General features: G+C 39.2%; 3 protein-coding genes across 3 annotated transcripts in view; 2 read left to right on the top strand and 1 right to left on the bottom strand.

Moving 5' to 3' along the window:
• The window catches only part of LOC140938778 (protein GPR107-like), a 37,956-nt gene extending 35,617 nt beyond the window's left edge, over positions 1-2,339 (top strand). The window contains exons 19-20 of the mRNA XM_073388306.1: positions 872-955; positions 1,044-2,339. Coding sequence (XP_073244407.1) covers positions 872-955; positions 1,044-1,125 — 166 coding nt within the window. The 3' untranslated portion in view covers positions 1,126-2,339. The remainder of the gene's footprint in view (positions 1-871; positions 956-1,043) is intronic.
• A 4,467-nt stretch (positions 2,340-6,806) lies between these two features.
• LOC140938777 (endoplasmic reticulum mannosyl-oligosaccharide 1,2-alpha-mannosidase-like) lies at positions 6,807-15,559 on the top strand. The gene is made up of 7 exons (XM_073388305.1): positions 6,807-6,957; positions 7,594-8,475; positions 10,209-10,397; positions 10,489-10,676; positions 12,558-12,681; positions 13,080-13,274; positions 15,114-15,559. Exons 1-7 carry the CDS (start codon positions 6,844-6,846, stop codon positions 15,438-15,440), a joined length of 2,019 nt encoding a protein of 672 aa, XP_073244406.1. The 5' UTR covers positions 6,807-6,843; the 3' UTR covers positions 15,441-15,559.
• Positions 15,560-16,249: 690 nt separating this feature from the next.
• On the bottom strand, positions 16,250-22,256 carry LOC140938779 (extracellular tyrosine-protein kinase PKDCC-like). The gene is made up of 5 exons (XM_073388307.1): positions 21,583-22,256; positions 20,161-20,295; positions 18,921-19,353; positions 18,343-18,540; positions 16,250-17,139 (listed from the first exon to the last, which is right to left on the bottom strand). Exons 1-5 carry the CDS (start codon positions 22,183-22,185, stop codon positions 17,054-17,056), a joined length of 1,455 nt encoding a protein of 484 aa, XP_073244408.1. The 5' UTR covers positions 22,186-22,256; the 3' UTR covers positions 16,250-17,053.
• Positions 22,257-23,038: the final 782 nt, after the last annotated feature.

The following is a 23,038-nucleotide window of genomic DNA, read 5'->3' as shown; positions in this document are numbered from 1 at the left end:
AAAAACTTTTTCTTGGCGGGGGGGGGGGGGGGGGGGGGGGGATTAAAACCAGCGAGAAACTCATCAAAGTCTAAATATTGCAGCCCATTCAGTAAATATTCGGTACAAATTAAATAAATAAAGAGGAACTATGAAAAAAAAAAAAAAAAAAAAACGTGCTCCACTACAAGACTCAGTCAGAAGGTATATGAGAGAGATTTTTATAGTCATGTTTTTGCAAATCCAGTGAGATATATAGAGGATGTTACACGGTGGCGCGAAGATATGAATTTTATTTTCAACTGGCAAAACAATATTTTACGAACGAGTGCAGCGAGTGAGTAAATATTGTATTTGCCACGAGAAAACAAAATTCATATCTTCAAGCCGCCGCGTATTTCCTTTTTATTATATAGACAACAGACATCGATAAAATAATAGAGGGAAATGACCGAAATTACGTCATCGATAAACTCACGTGTGAGATTATGGAAAATAAACCACTCGGGTCCCGGATGTAGTTTTTATGAATTTTACGAGTGGTATATTTTCCAGTAAAACACTCGTGTCTATATAATAAATATATATATTTTTTATTTGGGTGGCTCTCTTTTGGGTCGTGTTGTAAGATTGTTTTACCTAAACGACGGGAGTGCCGATTTTACAAGTTGTCACTCACCAGAACAAAAATATCGATCCGGTACATCAACCGCGATAAACGGTATGTTCTGTTACGGTTTTTTTCGCTGTAATCTAGCCGGCGAATGCAGCCCTCTCCCCCCCCCCCCCCCCCCCCTCCCCCTTCCCCCCGAAAGAAAACGGACAAACTACAGCCTGGTGTGCGTCTGTGTTCAGTCGCAGGCTTTTGTAATAGAGTTTCTTGGTTTTGCAGATATAAATTCCGACCTGCTCCAGATAATCCCTACCTTCATGTGCCTCAAGGTGACAGTGATGATGAAATGGAAATGGAAGAAGTGTAAGTCTCTTAATAACCATTCCAGTACACCATCTGTCGTCATTTCAGCGTGTTTGACCTGTTTATCTTTTTGTTATCTCCATTTCAGGGTTACAAATGCAGGTCTTACCGAAGGAGTTACCAGGCTTCAACCTTCGTCGGACGGAAAGAGAATATTTGAAACTGCATAATAAGTTATTAAGCCCCATTAATAACTTATTAACTGCCTAGCTTGCTTATGAAATTTTGCTGAGGAACAAATGCTTATAAGGAGTCGTGTATTTGGTAGATTGATAGCCTTATATTAAAGTCGGTAGCTACGTGAACTACAGTATGGCTATTACTCGAGCAAATTAGAAAAATAATTGTTAGTGATGATCTAGGATTGGGTAACATCATCCCTTTGTTGTAGAAAAAAGAGTTTGTTTGGAGTGCAAAGTGGAGTTCCTCAATTTACGCGTTCACAATTTACAAGCATTCTGGGCGTTTTGTTTAAAATCCATGAAGTAATATGAAAGTTTTATTTGTTTCCCCTGTTACTCAGAATTCAAAGCTTACTAGATTTATTTTAACATCTACAACAACAATCACTCATATTTCAACGTCCTAATATGCAAATAACTGTAGCCCTCGTCTAGTACGGCTAGCAGACATTAGACAGAGAGAGAAAGAAAACTGAAGTAATACACATGGTATTATATACAATTACAACTGACAGTGGCCAGTACATAGAATCTGTTTAATTTATTAAAAAAAATAAAATAAGGCCGCTAGTATTTTCACAGAGCAGCGTAATCATCAAGTCTAAAGAAAATATTTAAAAGGTTAAAAAGGAAAACACGTGTGACCTGTGTGACATACAAGTAAAACAACTTTATTAATAGGACTACTGTAGTTTTAGTAAGAAATAAAATGGTTAGGGATATGACTTCATAAAGATTCACTGCTTCCACTGATTTAGAAAGTCTTAATCAGTTCCAGCTTTTACAAGCGTAGTTCTAATATTAGTTAAGTCTTTAAAAGACGACAGACACAAGTGACACGTGTAATTCATCTAACTAATAGAATTTATCCAGGCGCCCGTTACCGCTGATTGTTCAGTAGAACCTTCTCTTCTTTTGTTATTAGCCTGTACCCAGACGCTGTTTTATCTTTCTTTTCGTTCTTTCGGAAAACAGCTTTCTAAAAAGGAGCGCGCGAGCGAGGCGAGCAAGCGACAGCCACCCCTACCCCCTTGTGCTGGCGGTCAATAAATCCCCCGCGGTTTATTTTTAATCACGCGCGCTCGACGGACTTTGAAGAGAAAATAGAGGGTCTGTGAACAGGCTATTTTGTTATGGTTGATATTCATTTTTATAGAGTTGTGTTCTCTGACTATTAAACTGACCTCAAAGTTTCCGATGAATGTGCCGTATTGATTATAAATTGAGTTATGAAATGAATATTCTAAATTTGATGTGGCTTCGGGAATTACAAAACTCGGCAAAAAGTACTTTACTGCTTTTTCCACCATGGTATGTAACACGAACTCACAGTAGCTTGAGACTGCTGAATAGAGATTTATAACCTTCCGTAAATGAAAATTGTCAGTAGGGAAAAACCACAGGGCAACCACACAATCTGTTTGTGTAGCCGATTGTTATTTTATAGTAAATGTACTGGATTTACCGTTTGCTTCAGCTGTAGCGATATGTCGCTAACTATGTATATAAATCAATGATAAATAAACGTTGAATTACCTTGCCTGTGGTGTATAGTCGTCATTTTGCCTCAAAAGCGGTTTTTTGAGCGATTTTGAATGAATTTGAGTTCGCCGTTGACTGTTCCATATAATAGAAGAACCATTCTATTATATGGAACAGTCAACGGCGAACTCAAATTCATTCAAAATCGCTCAAAAAACCGCTTTTGAGGCAAAATGACGACTATACACCACAGGCAAGGTAATTCAACGTTTATTTATCATTGATTTATATACATAGTTAGCGATATATCGCTACAGGTGAAGCAAACGGTAAATCCAGTACATTTACTATAAAATAACAATCGGCTACACAAACAGATTGTGTGGGGGCCCTGTGGGAAAAACTTTACCTTTTTTAGTCTGCATGCTTTTTCTTTTATATGCAAATGTTCCTACCATATGTCATCTTTTGTTTCTTTATTAGTTACTTATTCGACTTTTACATTTCTGTTGTTATTCAACGGTTTATTACTTCTGAAGATGTATGTTGGAACGAACGAAACGTCAAGTTCAAGTCTTTTTTCTTTCCTGAAATGCGTTCATATTTCCTTATGTTTATCACCGAAAAGTATCTACACTTCACTTGTTTCATATTTTATGTTTTTCAAGCATGTTACGTTTCTTGGTGTCTAACACTTCAATGAGCTTTAATTTAAACTAAGCTTTTTTATGACTGACTGTTACATCTCAAGGACCTTTGGTCACCGAACACGTTGCTGAATAATAAGAGTTCGCTCCTTGAGTTTATAGAGGATATTACACGGTGGCGAGAAGATATGAATTTTATGTTCGAGTGGCAAGAACAATATCTCACGAGTGAGCGAAGCGAACGAGTGAGATATTGTTCTTGCCACGAGAACATAAAATTCATATCTTCGAGCCAACGTGTAATGTTCTTTTTATTATTTGGAGAAACCAATTCAACAAAAGCAAAAGGCGGGAATCGTGACGTCATTGAACGATACGACACTCACAAAGGTGACATACGGAAAATACGCCACTCGGGTCCCGGATGAAGTGGCGTATGGAATCTACGAGTGGTTTAGTTCCCAGTAAAACACTCTCCTCCATATAATAAATGCTGTTATGACTGGTCATTTCACGTTGAGCGTTGTCACGGATTATATTTGCCTGTGAATACAGCCGTCTCTCCTCAGTCGCTCCTCATCGTTCCCATGCCTACTTGTATCTAAGCAATTGTGAATAAAAAAGTTGAATTCAATAACAGTCTTGTTTACTGTGTTGTTCACTTCAATTTCCACTTAAATGATCCGCCGTGGTATACGCGATTTCCTCTGTTGATACTGGAACGATTAAATGGGCTTTCTTGTTCACGTACACAATTACGAAAGCATTTCTTAACACCAATCGAGCACATGTTCGCCCGCACTTCCTAACCCTTGGTTACTGTTAGGGCCTGTTCACATGGAGGTGGTGGAACCCCAGGTAGGTGAGGTAACTCGCTTTAGCCTGAGAATAGCCTGTGAGCAAGCTCTCCTATTTGGGCGAGCCTCGGGAGAACGCGCGAGCGAGGGGCCGAGGAAACTCTCCTTTCCTCTGCCCCTCGCGGCCTCGCCACTCGCTCGCGCGTTCTCGCGAGACTCGCTTCGCTCGCCCAAATAGGAGAGCTTGCTCGCAGGCTAGCCTGTGAAGCGGTCTTTGGTCGCCTGTTCACAGGCTAACCAGCTTAGATGGGGTAACCCGCCTGTCCATATATCTTTCATTATTAATTAGACAACGTTTACATGACCTGGTGGGGTGACCCGCCATATGTTACCTCACCTATCTAGGGTCCCCCACCTCCATGTAAACAGGCCGTCACTTAGGACAAGTCAACATACGTTTGTGTCCAGTTTCCTCGCCGAAAGTGTTACCAGAGGCCAGTGCTTCATAGGTTCATAGTGAATTAGCCTCGTAAAGAGTTAGCCCCACAAAATGTTCAGGATAAACACCACCATGACCACGATCCATCAAACATTTGGATTTTTACTACCGTAGCATTTATCACCGTGTTAGTGTTAGGGCTTTCCACAAGTTGAAAGAGATTTTCGTAAAAGTTTCTGGTAATTTCTCAAAAAGTTGCTAAAAAAAACAATCAAAAGTAGCTTTTTGTAACAAAAGTTGCTCGAAAAAAACAAAAACTTTTTTTGGTCTGATGCTAAAATATGCAAATTGTACAACAAAAGTAACATTTCTAAGCATTTTTGTGCAATTTTGCGGCGTAACTAGCGTTGCCAAATAACTTTATCCTCAACCAAAATATTAGCCTGCGAACAGCAGACGTTTCTCCTCGCTCATCGCTGCTGAGGGGCGTTTCGCAAGGAGGAACGACGTTTCTCCTCGCGAAACGTCCTTCAACAGCGATGAACGAGGAGAAACGTCTGCCGTTCGCAGGCTACCAAAAAGTGTAATGAGCCAATAAAATTGCTGAACGACCCTCTTCACCCAAGACACTCAAGTCAGTCGAGAGTGAATCTTCGTCCACCATTTTGAATTTTGTCTAAAAACCGCTGACCTAGCCGCCCGCCTACTTTTATCTTGCGCCCATGATCTGAACCAGTGAGGAGGATTTGGCTCCTTTTTTTACAGGGAATTTATAAAATTGTCTACAGTAAAACCTGTATTAAGCGGACACCGTATTAAGCGGACACCCTCTATTAAGCGGACAGTAGCCGAAGTCCCAAAATTTATTTCCCTTATTTACTTTAAATGAAACGGACACCTCTATTAAGCGGACGCGGACACCTAAAAAGTACCTGAAATAGTCATTTCTATTGTTGCCAACCTGTATTAAACGGACACTTGTAATCAAATTTCACTACCCAACATGCCAGACACCGGAAATGCGAAAGATTACCTCGAATTACCACCCACAACTTTTTCCATTTTTACATTAAAAAGCGTGACTTGACGAACTTATTTGATTAGTTTTACAGTACAGTATTGTTTTCTATTTCGTTTTGTTTGTATAGAGCTTGTTTCACTTATCTGATTTCTTCAAATTTGAGTTGCAATCTATGTTTATGGTACTATGACCAATTGGTCCACTTTGATAAAGAAATTAATGCAAACGTATCGTCAAAGTCTCTGAGAGTATTCTTAACATTTCCACTGTTCATTTGAATGGCATTTGACATCTCATATGACATTATCTATCGAAACCTGTATTAGGCGGACACCCTGTATTAAGCGGACACTACAGCATTCCCCGAGGGTGTCCGCTTAATAAGGGTTTCACTGTACTAACATTGTGAATTATGGAAGAAAGGTCAATTTATGCGCTAAAAGCTGCTCCGATATCTCAGAATTAGAAGATAACTAGAGAAATTGCTCAGAATGTAAAAAGTTGCTCGAAACGAGAAAAGTTGCTCGAAATACGTTGAAGTTGCCAAAAAGTTGCCGAGCAACTTGTGGCAAACCTTAGTGTACTCCGAGTAGGTTATGGCCAGTACCTTGGGCATTTGGGCGAGCCTCGGGAGAACGCGCGAGGGAGGGGCCGAGGAAACTCTCCTTTCCTCTGCCCCTCGCGGCCTCGCTCCTCGCTCGCGAGTTCTCGCGAGGCTCTCTTCGCTTGCCCAAATAGAGTACCGAAGTGATGACGTCATAAAAATGAAATTTGCGAAATTGTGGGATTTGTTAAGATATTCTGAAAGAACAACGTCCAAGACGCCTACTCGCCAAAAATTAGCAATTCGGGGCAAATTGTCTCTGAGATATTAGCCCAGTTATGCTGTGACGGTTCCATACAAATCCTTCTAAATTTGGCTTGGTTCATAAGATTAGGAACCAGGTAAGATTTAGAAGGATTTGTATGGAGTCATCGGAGCATAACTGGGCTAATATCTCAGAGACAATTTGCCCCAAATTGCTAATTTTTGGCGAGTAGGCGTCTTGGACGTTGTTCTTTCAGAATATCTTAACAAATCCCATAATTTCACAAATTTCATTTTCTATGACGTCATACTTCGGTACTCTATAGGAGAGCTCGCAGGCTACGTCAGTCTAAGCCTGGGCACTAAGTGCTAATTATGCTAAAATGGCGGAGGAGAGCGGCATTAATTGTTGTTGTTGGCGATATTATATTGGAATCGAATCGACGATGAATCTTTTGGCCGTAGATTTTTGCTAGCTGTTGCGTGTTTCGCTTATTGATTACCACGGAGATATGAGTTTTTCGCCGTATAAAGGATCGCGGGATTTTATCTCTGTTTCTATGCCATGGAAAGCCGACAAAGATGATCACAACAGCAAGAGTCGGAGACATACGTCCATTTACAGGGTAAACAAACCAGCTGTTATGATTATGGTACTGTTATGATGGTGGTCGTTTGAACATTTTCTTAACTATTAGTCTTGTTGCCGACAATCGACAACAGCATGTATTGAAATATCCCTCATCCCAAATTTCAAGTGCTACAATCATGTAAGCCTTATTTTCCGGTGGTTATTTATTCATTAACTTGGTTCCCTTGTCACAACGTGGTATTATATCAAGTTCAATTTAGAAAAGCAGGCAAAAATGATGTAAACCTTAACTTTCAATATTTTAAGCTTACTACATGTACCGCACCAATGGATATATTTAACAATTATTCCTCGAGCCCGAATGGGCTCTGAGTCGGCCGAATGGGCCATTGACTCAGAGGCCATGAGGGCGAGAGAAATGATTGTTTTTAGTAACATCCAACTTGTTGGTCAAAAATATCGAGAATAAAAAGATTTTAGCTTGTTAAAGCTAGACTTTAATCCTTTTTTGCCGCCAAAAAGCCGGCGCTATTCACTACCAGTGGGCTATAACATAGCCTAGTAGTAGCTCAACCAATCAGAATGCAGCATGGAAAATAGACCACTAGTTGGATTTTACTAAAACCTAATGTACTCTTGTGATAATTCTTCATGTTTAATTTCATTGCAGAAATGGAGAGCCTTGTCGTCATTTCAAAGGTCGTTGCTTATCTTGTTTTGTGTTCTTGGTTGTGTAATAATAGTGATCTGGCGGAAAGGACTTATTTCACACGGTTACAGTTCCAATGGTTGGGATTCAGCTATGGATCATAAAGAACACATGCTTTCTAATGAACATTTGCTTAAATTTAATAAGGTCAATAAGCAGGATATCATTGACAGTCGCTTAAAAGAACTGGAAGAGCTTAGAAAACAACACGGTTTTGTAAAGAAAGGGCCTCCAAAATTAAAGGATAGAATTCAATCAAAACCAACTATAGCCAAAATAAGTCATGATGGAAATGGTGATAGAAAAGTAAATGATAATAATCATAAAAGCAAAGTGGAAAAGGAAGAAAGAACAGCAGAGGAGATTTATGGAGATACAGTGGTGAATGTTGAAGATAGACTTGGGGAAAATGGAGGAGATACTGCTGGTGATGGTGAGGTCAAGTCTCAGCCTCAAGCAGATCAGTCTGTCGCATTGAACATAAATGGAGTGAATATTCTTCCTTTAGAAAAACAAAATGATCGTCAAAAGGAAGTTGTTGAAGCTTTTAGATATGCTTGGGATGGTTATAAAACATATGCATGGGGTCATGATGAATTGCGTCCAGTTTCAAAATCATATGGTGAATGGTTTGGTGTTGGACTCACAATCATTGATTCTTTGGATACCATGCTTTTAATGAACCTGCGAGAGGAGTTTCAGCAGGCACGTGATTGGGTTGCTAACAGTCTAACATTTGAAAAAAATGTTGATGTTAATCTGTTTGAGACAACTATTCGAGTACTGGGAGGGCTTTTGAGTGCATACCACTTGTCAAAAGATGATTTGTTTTTGAAAAAAGCGGTAAGTTTTAATGAAGGTTGAACTTCACTACATATTATTATTTGATTTGTGCTAATATTATATTAGAGTACAGGTGCATAGCAACCAAGGTTCATCTTCCTTTAATTGCTCACAAACGAACGGTAATGCAAGATTACAAAAACAGTGGTCTTATGTCCATGTGAGTGCATAAATTCTTCAAATGAATAATCTCTTCTTCAAATTTTGTGGTGATTACTCGGCTGGTCATTCTGGCGAAGAAGGATCCAGGGACAACAAGTCCGTTTTCCAGTCTCCTAATGATCCCGTCATTTTGACTTGCACTTTGTTCTCATTGTGGGCTTTTTTAAGAAAGGTGAATATAAGGAAGGAAAGTTCCATTGGCACATTCAGTTGTTTCTCAGAAAAGAAATAAGTGCCCTGTCCTGAATAAGCGCCCTCCCTTGAGGCACCAAAAGTAAATAAGTGCCCTGGACACTAAATCGAATAGTTACAAAAGTCTGTTTTTTTTACTTGTCATGCCTTTAAAACATGGTTCAAGTTATTGAGGGTAAAATTATATAGATAAGAAATGATCTGAAGAGAAATAAAAATTAGTATTACTTCGAGTGAGCATGAGGTTCGAGTCAGTAGTGAGGGTTGGAGTTTTGGTAGTGGACTGTATACATGTATATCCTTTTTAAAAGATTTTTCTCCTATTCTGGGTTTTAGAATATACCGTATATTCTGTGTTTTGTTTAAGAATATTCTGTAAATTCCATGTTTTAGTATATTCCATATATTCCGCCTTTTAGAGTATTCTGTGTATTCTGCCATTCTGTTGTGTCATTCTGTTCTGTCAATCCGCCATTCCATCGAATAGGGTCACCCGCTATAGCTATATTTGTGATTTGTTAAAAGGAACATTAAAATTGAAATCATGAATACAGTAAAAACTAGTGCATTTTCCCAAATTAGCTTGTTAAACAGGTTCTTGCATAAACGTTAATTAGCGCAAATTTAGGCGGTTTAGGTTCTTACATAGGTTTTTATTTTCTGAAGATGAACATTACATAAATATATTGTAAAGCCTTGCCCAATTTTTTGCACTCAGCTGTAACAGTTACAGGTAGTTGACTCTTAATAGCATTTAAACAACTCTTTTTAAATCTTATTTGCCCAAGTGTACAAAATATTTTCATAGATTTTAAAAGTAAAAACCTGTTTCAAATTTTAGGCTCAAGAGGTTCTTGAATAGAGTGGGTAAACTAGCAAACGTTAGCTAACACATGTTCTTACTTGTAGCCTTTTACTGTACTTACCGTATAATGATTACAGAGCTCTCAAATCTGATGGTTTTCAGGAAGGTCTCCCGTTAGTCCCACTGATAAATAAAATTTCATGGAAAACAGATTTATGGGCCAAAACTTAAATTTCTTGTAGATCAATATTATTTTATATAATTTGGTTCAAATTTTATTTTTTGTTTTTTTAAACTGGTTAAGAAGTTTATCCAATAAAATATTGTTTGAACTTAACTGCATTACAAAATTTTTCATTTTGGACAATATTATGGATGATTGTTTTGTGCCAATTCAGAAAACCAATATATTAGCAAATTTATATTTGTTTGCATTAGTGTAGTACAATAATATTTGCACGGAGCAGTGATGTGCACACACTGCCATTTATCATTGTTATTACATATGAATTATGGTGTCCAGCAAATAATCTGTCACAATTATCAGCCCTGAATAAAACTGTGTGCTTTTCAGATTGATTTGGGTGATCGTCTTTTGCCAGCCTTTGATTCAAGATCTAACATTCCATATTCAGATGTTAATCTGCTGACTCATGGTGCACATGCACCACGTTGGGGACCTGATAGCTCAGTTTCAGAGGTCTCTACAATCCAACTGGAGTTCAGGGATCTTACTTATACAACTGGTGACTCAAAGTACAAGGTACTGGAAATTCTTATGAGATTTGTGTATTTCTGGCAACTTCCATGTCCTTGATTGTTTTTTTGAGTTGCTTATTTGATGCTTTCAACAGGAAGCTGTAGATACTGTTATGAGCCACCTCCACAGCCTTCCCAAAAGAGCTGGTTTAGTACCAATTTTTGTTAATGCAGACACTGGACAGTTTCGCTCTAGTTCAACTATCACCCTTGGTGCTCGAGGTGATAGTTACTATGAGTATCTGTTAAAACAGTGGTTACAGAGTGGAAAAAGTGTGGATTGGTAAGTCTGCAGACACTGGTCATTGTTATGGTGCACAAAGGAGAAAAAATGCAACAAAAACTAATGAAGGCAAAAGAAAAGGCAAAGAAACTTTTGACGAGGCCAAGGGTGACAAACACATCGGGCAGCCCAAGTTACATGGGTTGCTACACTGAGGGGGGCCTTTGGTGTAAATGTCCTGTGCCAACCATAATATTGGCTTCAGCACAGGGCTGAAGGGTGTGCAGCAGGTACCAGTTCCACCCCGCCCCCCTCCAGGTTATGATAATTAGGGCTTAAAGGTACACTGTATCTAACAAGTTACAGTGAGTTCTTTTTTTGAACACTATTCGAAAATCGGGATTCTGTTTATTGAATAGCAATATACAAAGTAATGCAGAGTTCCATGGGACTGACTTACTGTTTAAATTCTGAAGTAATGAGAATATACCAGGGACCGCGGAGCAAGGTGAAAAGTGGGAGGGCTGACAATTGAAAATAATTTTTTTCATATTGAAAATCGAAAAATTTTAACTATGGGCTATTGCATTTAATATCCGCACCCCCCCCCCCCCCCCCCCCCGGTTGAGGAACCATGGAATTCTCCAGGGGTAAGTTATAAAAATTGAGGGTTTCTTTAGGGGTAGATATAGAGTAAACAAATATGGAATTCTCTGGGGGTGAAGCCTTAATTTTTACAAAATTCTTCAGGGGTAAACCCAAATTCTTCAGGGGTATGACCCAATTCTTCAGGGGTAAACCCATATTTTACAGAAGTCTTCAGGGGTGAATGCAATTTTAGCCAATCTTAAGGAGTAAGATGAAAAGGTAAGTCCTCAACCGGGGGGGTACGGATTTTAAATGCAATAGCCCTATGGCCGTTCACTGTTCAAGTAATGTAATTCTTCTTGCCATCGAATATTTCATTGATTCGAAAGGAGAAAGACAAAACATAAAACTTTTATCAACTCAAAACAATTACTCACCTTCGTTTGGCTTGAAAAAGCTAGTAATAATCTTCATTTCGTCTGATAAAACTGTTAAAAAAACTCTGCCGGAGCTGGAAGTACAAAACACGCTGCCGAACGAAGGGAAGGGGTGGCCAAGGCAATTGCCAAGGCATGGCGTTTGATCAAGGAGCAAGTCGGCCCCAGGGCACAATTACCGCGAAAAGCACAGGAGCCCCACAAAATGCCTGGTGTTTGAAATTAAAGAAAATACAGAGAATATAGCGGAATATAGACGGAAAAAAACTTGTTTCAAGTCTTTTTTTTAATTTTAATTATTTTTCTTTTTAGCGCAAAAAGTGGGGGCGGGGGCGCAAAAAAGTGGTGGGGCCGCGGCCCTACCAGCCCCTCCCCCTCCGCGGTCCCTGTATACTGGTATCCAAGAAAATGGATATATGTTAAATGATTTCTCCTGCCTTGTAGTTAGTTTTCAAAGCAGCAAAATACCAATAATACATGTGGCAAGCTAAGTGAACAGTAGAGGCTCTCTGCTTTAAAAGGTTAATTTACAGCACTGTACTAAAGCAGAGAAAAAACTCTTTAGTATAATATATTTCCTTACACAAGGAAATGAGAAACCAACTCTCTGTCAAATCTTCTAGAATTTCTTTTACAGAAACAAAAACTCACCATTCTTGGGTCTGCAGGAATTTTTATTGTTGACACCAAATTCAAAACATCAATTCTGAACTTTGTATGCGACAGTATTCAAGGTTGTTTGATAAAGGATTTTCTGGAAAAAGCCAGAATGTATTCTTATTCCAGGATAAGGTTCATCACATGCACGTCAAATAATTGGTTCTTTTAAAAAGGCTAAATTACTAAGATTTGCTGCATTTTATTATCTTCCACTGTAATCTTGTTACAGTTCGCAATATAAAATTCTTTTTTGTAGGCTTAGAGATGATTTTGTAGAGGCTATGGATGGTGTCATGTCACTTCTAAAGCGAGAATCCCATCCAAACAAGCTTGTGTATATTGGTGAACTTCTTCATGGCCAGACCTTTAGTCCTAAAATGGTAAAATGAATATTTGCCACCCACTAAATAATAAGATAAAAGAGAAGGTTGAGTATACAACTATTTTTTCATGCTTGGTTTGTGTTTTCTTTTTCTGTAGATTATTCTTACAAACTTTATACATTTTAATTTTAAAACTAGACACTCAACTTGGAACTGACTTTTTAAGCTTTGGTTTGTTACAGCATTAGAATGCCATAACAAGCAAATTATTATTATTCTAGTTTACATCGTGTTTATTATTTGACATTTGTTAAGTTAGAACATCCTTTCGCTTCTGTACAGTACTTGTAAGCTGATTGTAAAAGTAACATTAAAGTGAAGTTTACAGTAGGTAAAAGTTTATTTATTATTTATTTTTTATGAAACTAAATTAGCTATGTTCTTTGTACATTTAGGACCATTTGGTGTGTTTTTTGCCTGGAACTTTGATGTTAGCAGTTCACAATGGTCTGGATGCGAAATATGAGCAGTTTGCAAAAGATTTATTGGAGACTTGCGTTCAGATGTACCAGAAAATGCCTACAGGACTCAGTGCTGAATTAGTTTACTTTAATGAAGGCCCATCCTCACATGATGATATCACAGTCAGGGTAAGCGTTGTGATTCAGTGTGTTGCTAAGTAACATGATGATATCACAGTCAGGGTAAGTGTTGTGATTCAGTGTGTTGCTAAGTAACATGATGACATCACAGTCAGGGTAAGTGTTGTGATTCAGTGTGTTGCTAAGTAACATGGTGATATCACAGTCAGGGTAAGTGTTGTGATTCAGTGCACGATGCTGCGAATTAACGTGAAGTGACTAACGGTGCAATTATGGGGAACAGTAAATAAGTTCTTGTATAGGTCACAAACTTATCGTTTCACTGTATGACAACAATCAAAGTAATACGCATTGAGAGGACATTCATGTACAACAGCCCTCCTCAAAACATGCGAAGATATAAGAGCAAATTTAGACTCTAGCGAGCACTCTGCAGCAATTACCATAGACCTCTCCAAGGCATTTGACTCTATTAACCATAATTTGCTTCTTGCAAAGCTGTCAGCGTACGGTGTAACTGAAGACGCCCTACAACTTCTACGTTCTTACTTGACTGGCCGAAAGCAACATGTCAAGATAGACGGTAACCTGTCAGATTGGCAAATTATGAAGTGTGGAGTTCCTCAAGGTTCGACCTTGGGCCTCCTTCTCTTCAATATATACATGAATGATGCGAATTTTTCAGATATTTCTTCTATGCCGATGACACTACGGGGTACTCTTCAAGCCCTTGTCCATCCACCTTGCAAATAAATCTACAAAACAACCTTGATCTACTCGTTTCCTGGTTTGTAAGAACTTCCTGGCGATTAACCATAGTAAATCTCAATCCATCGTCTTCAATAGAGCAACTCTACCAACGCCCTTTGTTATTGACAACAATGAACTGGTTTACGTTCCACAGATCAAGCTCCATGGTGTAATTATCGACAATTCACTCTCTTTTAAAGCACATATTAAAGAAATTTGCCGGAAAGTGAACACAAAAGTTTCAATTCTTCGTCGCATTCGTAAAATTATACCCTCAGATATTATGATTAAACTGTACAAAGCATTTATTGTGCCTCACTTTGAATACGCATCACCATTGTTCATAGGTCTAAGTAAAGGTTTGTCCGCAAAACTAGAGTCAACCAACGCATTTGCTCTTAGGACTCTTCTTAACTACTCTAAATCGACTGCTTATGAAGAGCTACTTAAAACTGTACATATCAAAAGCTTGGAACATCGACGCATAGAACAAGCACTGATACTCGTATACAATAGCATGTATAACCAGGCACCGAACTACATTCGGGAAATGTTTTTACTGCGAAGCAATGGTTACAGCCTACGGGGCCATCTTAGGGTTGTTCTTCCAAGACCGACCTCATCTTATATGCAACACTCTTTCACCTACCAGGCTGGCAAACAATGGAACAATCTACCAGACAAAATAAGGATGTCGGAGTCCCTCTCTATTCTTAGGAAAAACTTACAAAACATACAGTTGTCTTCATCGTATGACTGCAACTGTGTTTTTTGTAAATAGACAATCTGATTACCAATATTTTCTCTTTTTAAATTATTATTATTTTTTAGTTGATTTAATTTCTCTATTTCTTTTTTTTATTTATCACTTGTACATGTACATTATGTAAATTATCACGTTGTAATTTTAATGGCACATTTGCATTTAAACGAGCTATCGCTCACATGCGATATGTGGTTAAATAAAATTACTTACGTACTTACTTACTTACTTACTTTCTGCATGAGGTTTAGCATGTTGTGGCTCAGCCCAGGTTCGTAAAACTAAACATTACCAAATGAAATGGGGACACCCTGTATTTAAGAGACATGTTATTGATAATGACAGATCTCTGATGTATTTGAATATTTTTTCAGCCGCTGGATGCTCACTGCTTGTTGAGGCCTGAGACTGTTGAGTCTTTATTTATTGTTTATCGTCTGACTGGAGACAAAAAATACCAGGAGTATGGCTGGAATATATTTCAAGCAATAGAAAAACACGCCAAAATCCCTACTGGAGGTTACTCATCTTTAAACAATGTCAAAGACACAAGGCTGGGCTTTAGAGACAAAATGGAAAGTTTCTTTCTCGGCGAGACACTCAAATATTTATTCTTACTATTTAGTGACGTGGATATGGTTCCCCTTGATAAGTTTGTATTTAATACCGAGGCTCATATTTTACCAATTAGAAAATTTTAGTAAAGCTTTGGGATAATAAACATGTAATATTTTGTGATATAATACCAAGTGCTTTAGTTACAGTATAGAATTGTGAGAAGTAGGAAATCTTTCTTCATTTTCCTAGAATGGGATCTTATGATAAAAGAAAAGGACGGGAATGGCCTTTTAGAAGTATTCGATTCTTTATTGAATTTACGAATAAAGCCTGTTTTTGTCAAAAATTGTCTACCGTAAAAGTTTCAAAGGATATCGTTCCCAGTGCCTCTCACTGACTACGTCAATCTTTCTCCTTTCACTCCATCTTCCGACTCAATTTACGCACCACCCAAATCAGGTACAACCGGCTTATTTGTTAAATTATCTGGAATTTAATTTTGGGCGAACGTTATATGTGAAGCGGTTTACTGGTAATAATAGCACCTCTTGGGAAAAGCTTACTAAGACGGTAAAAAAGTACAGCCAACGCATGTGGCTTGCCTGTCTTCTTTGCTGTTCTTCGAAGACGTCGATCAAACTCAGTTTAACATCCTCCCTCGGGCTAACCCCGGGCGTTTGACCATTACTTGTGCTTTAGGAGTGGGGCAGTTTACGCGCGCGAAAGGAATTGCCAAGAGTGGGGAGTTTGATAGACTTCGAGTAGTTCCTCATTTTCCCTCAGGGATAGTAGAGCGAGCGAAACGCGAGCGCGCGTGAAAATCACCCCACGCGAGAACGGGGAGACTGTAAGAGTTTGACGTTGAATTTGAACAGGAATAGTCAATTGGTACGGCGATCGGGTGTCTGAAAAGGTGGTTCCGGTGAGTTGGAGGAATGTAAAGATAAGGACACCGCTTTCGTTACTAACTCCTTGTTCGCAAAGGACAACTTCAAAAGCTATGCAACATTTTTGAAGGCAATCAGGCGCTGAAGAAGCAGAAATTTCATGGAGGGAAAGAGTAAATCATAAGGAGAGAGGAAAGAAACGCTTGTTATTAGTGGAGCAACGCAACTTTAAATCCATGTTTTGCGAACTCTTTGAGACAACTCATCTAGCGGTAAAAGAAATATTATTTCACACGAATTCGGCAATAAAATTTAAGGTAAAGAAAGCGGCCGGTCTTCGATAGAGTGCTTTTCTAAAAAATGTCACATATTTGATCGCAAGCTAAGATTATTTCACACATCCTGTTTTTTGATTCATCGCAGTCTTATGTTAACTCGGGAGTCAAGTATTCCCAAATCACGACGACCAATCACAGATTTCCTGTTGTAGAAATGCAACTTGCTATGCGACCCGTTGACGAACTGGGCACTGTAATTACAGTACATGTCGCGAAAGGCAAAATGTTCTCCCCCCACCCCTTGAGATTTTCTTCGATGGTTTTCCTCTAAATTTTATTCCAGGAAGTTTTTTTCCCTTTTAAGCCCTTATTGAAGTGCCCAGTCATCGTAGACGTCTAGCTTATATTTTAGAAAGATTCTTGGGTGGTCTGTAATCTACGTCAATCTGTTGCTCCGGGTTTCCTTAAAAGCGTACCAGATTCACTGGTTTGGGTTCTTTCCACCAGAAGTATGTCATCCATGAACGCACTTAGGAAATAAACAGACCCTAAACGTCCAGTGGTGACCTGATCAGCAGCAGGTGAGCCTGATCATGTGAGTTGCTTGATGTAGACGGAAGTATGATTATTGGGTTGCATGCCCGATGTGTTATTTTTCAAGTACACGATGAGGTAGCCTGACAAAACAAGAAAAAACAACGAAAGTCATATTGTTATGTTGTACATGCAGTAACCGCGAAAGGGATCAATCAACTTAGAGAACTCTGGGCTATCCGTTAACTCCAGTCTGTAGGTTAGTGTCTGTAGGGTTAACTGTAGGGCGGGCGGCTGGCTTGCGCATGAGCAATGTATTAAGCTTAGGTAGTGAGCAGCGTTCTCTTGCTTATTCTCTGACGTGTCAAATGTTTAGTAGCCTTAGACTTCTTCAGGGAGTTTTACAATCAAATGCTAAACGCCTGTTTTTAACCCATATCAGGTGATATGAAGATTGTTGCTAGCATCAAAGGTTTGGCCGGACTTGCGAAACGGAACAAGCGCAACTGTAAACTATTTAATTAATAGACAAATCTCTCATGGGCAGGGAGGGGTCGGAGTAGGTAAAAAGCGCTCCAAACACAGACTCCTTTTTCGCACCCGGTGGAGTATTTTTCGAATAAACAATGGATAGCGGACAGTCCTATTTTCTCCCTCCCCACCACCCCTACCCCAACCCTATCACAAACGTATATTAGTTCCTTTACCTATTTTTTAAATCTTATGTTAGCGCAAGACGCTCCTTTCACTAAAAAATGATGCTGCAGTTTCGAACGAATATTAGCGACTTTAACGTGATGTTACACGGGACTATTCGCAACGACGATTTTTAGCACAACACAGCTTTGCAATGCTGGAACAGTGTTGTAGTCATTCGAAACAATGTCGGAACAATATTGCAACGCTGTGTTGCGCTAAAGATCTCGTGTAGCATCGCCTTTAAGGCCCAACGACGCGGACGGCAACAAGAACGTCAAAAAAAGTAATAGGTTTAATAAGCAAAACAACAACTTCGCTCGTGCATCACACTTTTTTGTACATTTTTCCCGTTTTTGCACGACTACAACGTGAAAATGCTTTATTTCGCGGTTTATGGAAGACGTAAACAAGCACCGACGAAATTGTATTTTCCTTTCTTAGCTTGGATATGGTCATTGGAAATTCAGCTTCAGGAGGGTTCGCCTACATTTGACAAAGTAAGTGGATAGGAATAATCGCTATAAAGACTGAAAGAACTTAAGCGACGTTCTCGTTACCGTTGAGTCGTTGGATCTTAAAGTCCCTATCATAACCCGAAAACCGCGATTATGTATATTGCTTTAGTTAAAAGTGTCGGGTGCACTTACCAGTCCATAGTGTTTTTTCTGTCATAACAAAAGCTTTACACGAGTCTTCCAAATCACACTTGTATTGTGCCTCTCTGACGTCATACACCGCCAGTTCACAGGCTTCAAACAGACGCGTCCCTGGACAATAGTAGTCGTGTAAGTTGGGAAAGTCCGCCTTAGTAACCAGTTTGTATAGATTAAACCGTGGGACATTTTCTAAAACAAGAAAAGAAAACAAGTGAGCAGACGGATACTCAATTAGAAAGACAGACTGTTAGCAGTCCCGCGGGATGTTGCGCGGAGCGATCTGAGGCCGAACACGGAGAAAGAAGCTCTTCCCCAGTTCCTTTTCTTATCTTCTACTTACTCAGCCCACTGACCAGGCTGCTCCAGGCTTTTAGATGGGACTTAACGAAGGTAAGCCGTCACAAGAAAAAGATAAGGCACTTGCGTGCTCTGGGAAAGTTCCTATAACTGTACATTAATCATTAATGTTAATATATCTTGAAATAGCCCGTATGGACCACAATAACGGCATAAATTCATAAATAAATTATACTACCGCAGGAGCCTCCCAAAATTGAAGTAAAATTTACCTAGGTGTTTTCCAGAACGTAAAAGGTAAAGCACTCTTTCCATATGCCAAACTAGAGCTTCACTGTTCCAAGTCAGTTGCTGGACGTTGTATTTGATTTCATTCAAGTATTCTTTTAAATACTCTGGAGAACCCGGCACAAGAACGTGGTTAAAAAAATAACGACCGATATTGTCTAAATTCACGGCAGCAATCAGATTTTTGCATCGTCCTTGATTACACTGCAAAGTCTTATTCACACCAATAGTTCTTCTGACAACACAATCTCTATTCGTTAGACATCGCGGTTCTTCGTTGTCTACATCATCCAGATCTGTCAATTTAATCTCTCCATCCACAAGTACAAACTGCGACAGCTTGAAGTCTCTTATAAAAAGAGAACCGATGGGAGACTGGGCCAAATACTGCAACAATCTGGCCAGACCCAAACAAAGCTGTAACAAGGAAAACAATATTGTATTGATCATCAGACTTTTATTCATTCAAAATATTTCCCCGTTTCCAGCTGGCTAAAACCACACGCATAATTCACCATAACCAGCTCCTGCTGACCAAATTTGGAAAGAATTTTGTTATATTGAACCGATGACGTCAAGATGACGTCAAAAGTGCAGCCTGGTTGCAGGTTATTGAACCATTGACCGAGAAAACCTGGGGACGAGGCTGAGTTGTTTTGGCAGTTAGAACAAAATGGCGGATCTGTCCCGGAACATTTTACTCGTTTCACGGCGAAATATTGTCTAAAAACATGGCAACAACAGCAAGAAGACAACTCGACAGACAATATCTGCTATTTGGAGTATATTTGCAGACCTGAGCAGGCCTTAATCTAATAAACTTCCCGACAAAGATGCATTTTTGATATGAACTTACATCGACCGAGGTTAGCATGTTTTAGCTTGTTTTTAAACTTGGAATTATTTTGAAGGAATAATAAAACAATTATTGAATTCGGCTTTCGTAGGATATGAATAATTCTGCAGATCTCGGAGGTCGTTATCCACCTCGGCCTTCGGCCTTGGTGGATAACACCCTCCTCGATCTGCAGTGGGAATAGGTTTCAGAGTAATTTTTATTTTTTGGAATGAAAATTTTTTAAACGGACATTGGCTTCAAGCTGGATATTGTCAACTCTCGGCTGGCGGCGGACTCTTCGCTTTTAGCGGGTACCTACATGCTACTGCTTCCCCGGTGAACTCACAAAGGCTGCAGTGGCAGGACATATGCGTAGTTTACCTTACCCTAAACCTTTCCTGCCAAGGTAGCTGTACCAGTCCAATTACATCAAGTTTTGTTCCAATCTCTGTCATCAAGGTGAGCCCTCGGGTAGCAAAATCAGCGGTGTTTTGCTCATTTTGCCAACAGAATCCAAGAAGCTGTGTAACAACGAGAAAGCAAAGTTGTTTACCACATGTTTTAGCTTGTACACGGTAGTTTAAACTCTAAGGCAAACTTTCAAACATTTGTAGTCAGTAGTTTCAACCGCTCGTACACTGAGTTACGTTGTTTGGCTGAAGTTTGAGTAAAGAGTAACTGCTCCTGTGAATCCTTTTTATTTTAACATTGTGTGGCGTGTATATGATTTCAAAAATAGACAACTTTCGTCCGTTACACTGTCCATGCTGTACTTGCCACTGTGCGGTAGTCTTTCCAAGTTATGAACGAGTCTCCAAGAAAGGTCAGACAAGAAAGAAACTACCGACACAATCAAAACAAAGCCGGAACTCGACCTCAAAGTAACTGAGAATGTGATATTTTGATCAAAATGACCTTAACGTTGCAATCAGATTTTACCGATATCTTAACCAGGTACTTTGAATGGATAGAATGATTGCGGCCCCCGGATGGATTAGCCCGAAATGCGTTAGTTTAGGTATAGTTTTCTAGCTTAATTGAGGCAGGCGGCGGCTTCGAAAACACCTCAGGTCCTTCGTGGATAGTTTATATTAAAATGCCGTAAACATGAAGAGAGTGTTTTTCCTTTGTAAAATACTGAAAATATACCCGAGAGAAACAGGAGCAACAGAGGTTTTTCCTGCTACTATGCTCTAGAAGGAACACCTGGATTTTGTGTCTTGTTTTTGGTCTGATTTTATTTGCGGTATTACTATCCGATTAGAGAGTCTTCGGAAATGAAATGCTCAGTTCTGCTCTCAACTCATGGTCAGTCAGCTGTAAGATCTGATGTAGCGCTCGGTTCAGCTTGTAGAGGGTCAGTTATAAAAACATGGGAGGAATTTCTTAAACGTAATCCGCAACTATACTTGGCAATGATCTTTTTTTCAGTAGAAGACATTCATTTTCAGTGAGGTTATGGGTTAGTATCAGGTTCCTTTCAACGTTTTAAAAGGGTGCAAAGAGTAAAATGAACCATTTAAAGGTATTACTGGCTGCTGTCTAAACGCGCTTCACCAAATCATCACTCTCTTTATTCCCTAGAACTGACGCATCACTCGTAACCTGCTCATGAGGACATACAGACATAGTTTTGTATTTTAATAATTCATAAAGTTCGCTGCTGAGTTCACGAGCGCTATAATCCCTAAGCCCATATATCATGGCAAATAACAACGGAAAGATTGTCTGGTGATATTATCCAATTAATTAAGGACAGATAAAACTGAACTCAAAGTAATTATTTCGATAGAAAATGAACCACTTACCTTTATAATGTTTGCATGTTGCAGTTGCTGAAGCATAATTATTTCTTTGGCTAGCTTATATTTGGCGTAAATAAAACATTCATCGACTGATCTGTTTGACTTATGAACTGCACAGTGTTTGATATCCTCATTGTCGAGCTGCACGCTTTTTACCGCAATTTCTGTGCCCTTATATAATCCTTTGTGGACCGTCTTAGTATATCCACGTCCAATTTTCCCCACAATTTGAATGTCTTCTATGTGTCTGCATCCAAGGTACCGTCTGCTGCCATTCGCGTCAGTTAACTCGTACTTATTAATGTTTGTTTTTGGAGTTCTCCATCTTGAACCGAAAAAGTTCACGGCAGCCGGCCTGTCTTGGTCCTTGTACAGCTTGTTGAATTGTGATACGGTGCGATCAAGAAAGATTTGTCTGGCGTTGGTCAAGCTTTGACCAGACAGCCTAGGAAGACCGCTAAAATGGCTCTTTACATGTGATTCAAGGAGTGTATGGTCTGTGTTGATTTGTCGTACAGTTTCTAATACTGCTAACAGACTGTAAAATAGCGGCAGTAAAATCAAAGTCAGCACGGTCCGTAACATTAAGCTGCTTCGTCGCCTCATTGTGACCAGATGCCGAGTCCAACGCCGCAAAGAAGGGGCAAAAACACTGGTGGACTGAAATACTTGTTCCCCGCGAGTGAATAATTCATTTTTAAATAAGCGTGCCAAAGTGCCAAAATGGAAACCCTCTTGAACCTGCCTTTAACTCATGTCTGACAAATGTCAATGAGCCGTCAGTGAAGTAGATCATGAAATGCGAAAAGACCTGAAATCACAACATAAAGGTAAATAGCCGTTTATTACGGATTAATAAGAGAAAGAGTAGAACTAACAAACGGAAATCATTAGTCGAACATCAGAGTTTTAAAACAAAAGTTTGTTTAAATATCACGCCCACTTAAAAGCGTTATGCGACACGCCCGCCTGCAGTGATGACTGCTGTCAGAGGCATTATAGACCTTCTTAAATAATCCGCTTGTCAAAGTTCTTTGTTTACTAAATCCGACCACTTTTAGCTACATGGAATAAATTCAAGCAAACAAACACAATGTTTGTAGAATACCAGTAGAGTTTCAGTGTTGTTTAGCTATCTAGTTTAATATAGTGTTTGCAGTAAAGTGGGCAAGAAAATGTCATTAAAATGCTATTTCCGGAAATATTCAAATGTAGATTCTGTAATGAAGTAATAATGATATGGCACCAAAATTGCTCGCAACATAACTGCGGCTTCTACATTTTTTTACTACTCTACAGAAGTTCTAAGGTCGGTCGACATATTTCAACGTAGTAAGATCATTTATTCGCATGAAATCGAGACACTGTCGTGACTAAATCCACAGGCGGCCTAGACTTAGTATGTGTCAAATGAATATGAAATATAAAATATTCACATGGACAAAATAGGATGAGTCGT

Source organism: Porites lutea, chromosome 5, assembly GCF_958299795.1.
Source record: "Porites lutea chromosome 5, jaPorLute2.1, whole genome shotgun sequence".
Classification (NCBI taxonomy): domain Eukaryota; kingdom Metazoa; phylum Cnidaria; class Anthozoa; order Scleractinia; family Poritidae; genus Porites; species Porites lutea.
The sequence above is the reverse complement of the archived record's forward strand: the minus strand, read 5'-3'. Positions and strand labels throughout refer to the sequence as shown.

What these genes read in the sequence shown, in the direction of transcription:
- LOC140938777 (XM_073388305.1), top strand. Translation starts at nt 6,844, where the DNA reads ATGAGTTTTTCGCCGTATAAAGGATCGCGGGATTTTATCTCTGTTTCT. An exon ending in CTGGTGACTCAAAGTACAAG is followed by an intron (nt 10,398 to 10,488) that starts GTACTGGAAATT and finishes TGCTTTCAACAG; the next exon opens with GAAGCTGTAGATACTGTTAT. An exon ending in ATGATGATATCACAGTCAGG is followed by an intron (nt 13,275 to 15,113) that starts GTAAGCGTTGTG and finishes ATATTTTTTCAG; the next exon opens with CCGCTGGATGCTCACTGCTT.
- LOC140938779 (XM_073388307.1), bottom strand. Translation starts at nt 22,185, where the DNA reads ATGAGGCGACGAAGCAGCTTAATGTTACGGACCGTGCTGACTTTGATT. An exon ending in CTTGGCAGGAAAGGTTTAGG is followed by an intron (nt 19,354 to 20,160) that starts GTAAGGTAAACT and finishes TCCTTGTTACAG; the next exon opens with CTTTGTTTGGGTCTGGCCAG. An exon ending in ACGTTCTGGAAAACACCTAG is followed by an intron (nt 18,541 to 18,920) that starts GTAAATTTTACT and finishes TTCTTGTTTTAG; the next exon opens with AAAATGTCCCACGGTTTAAT.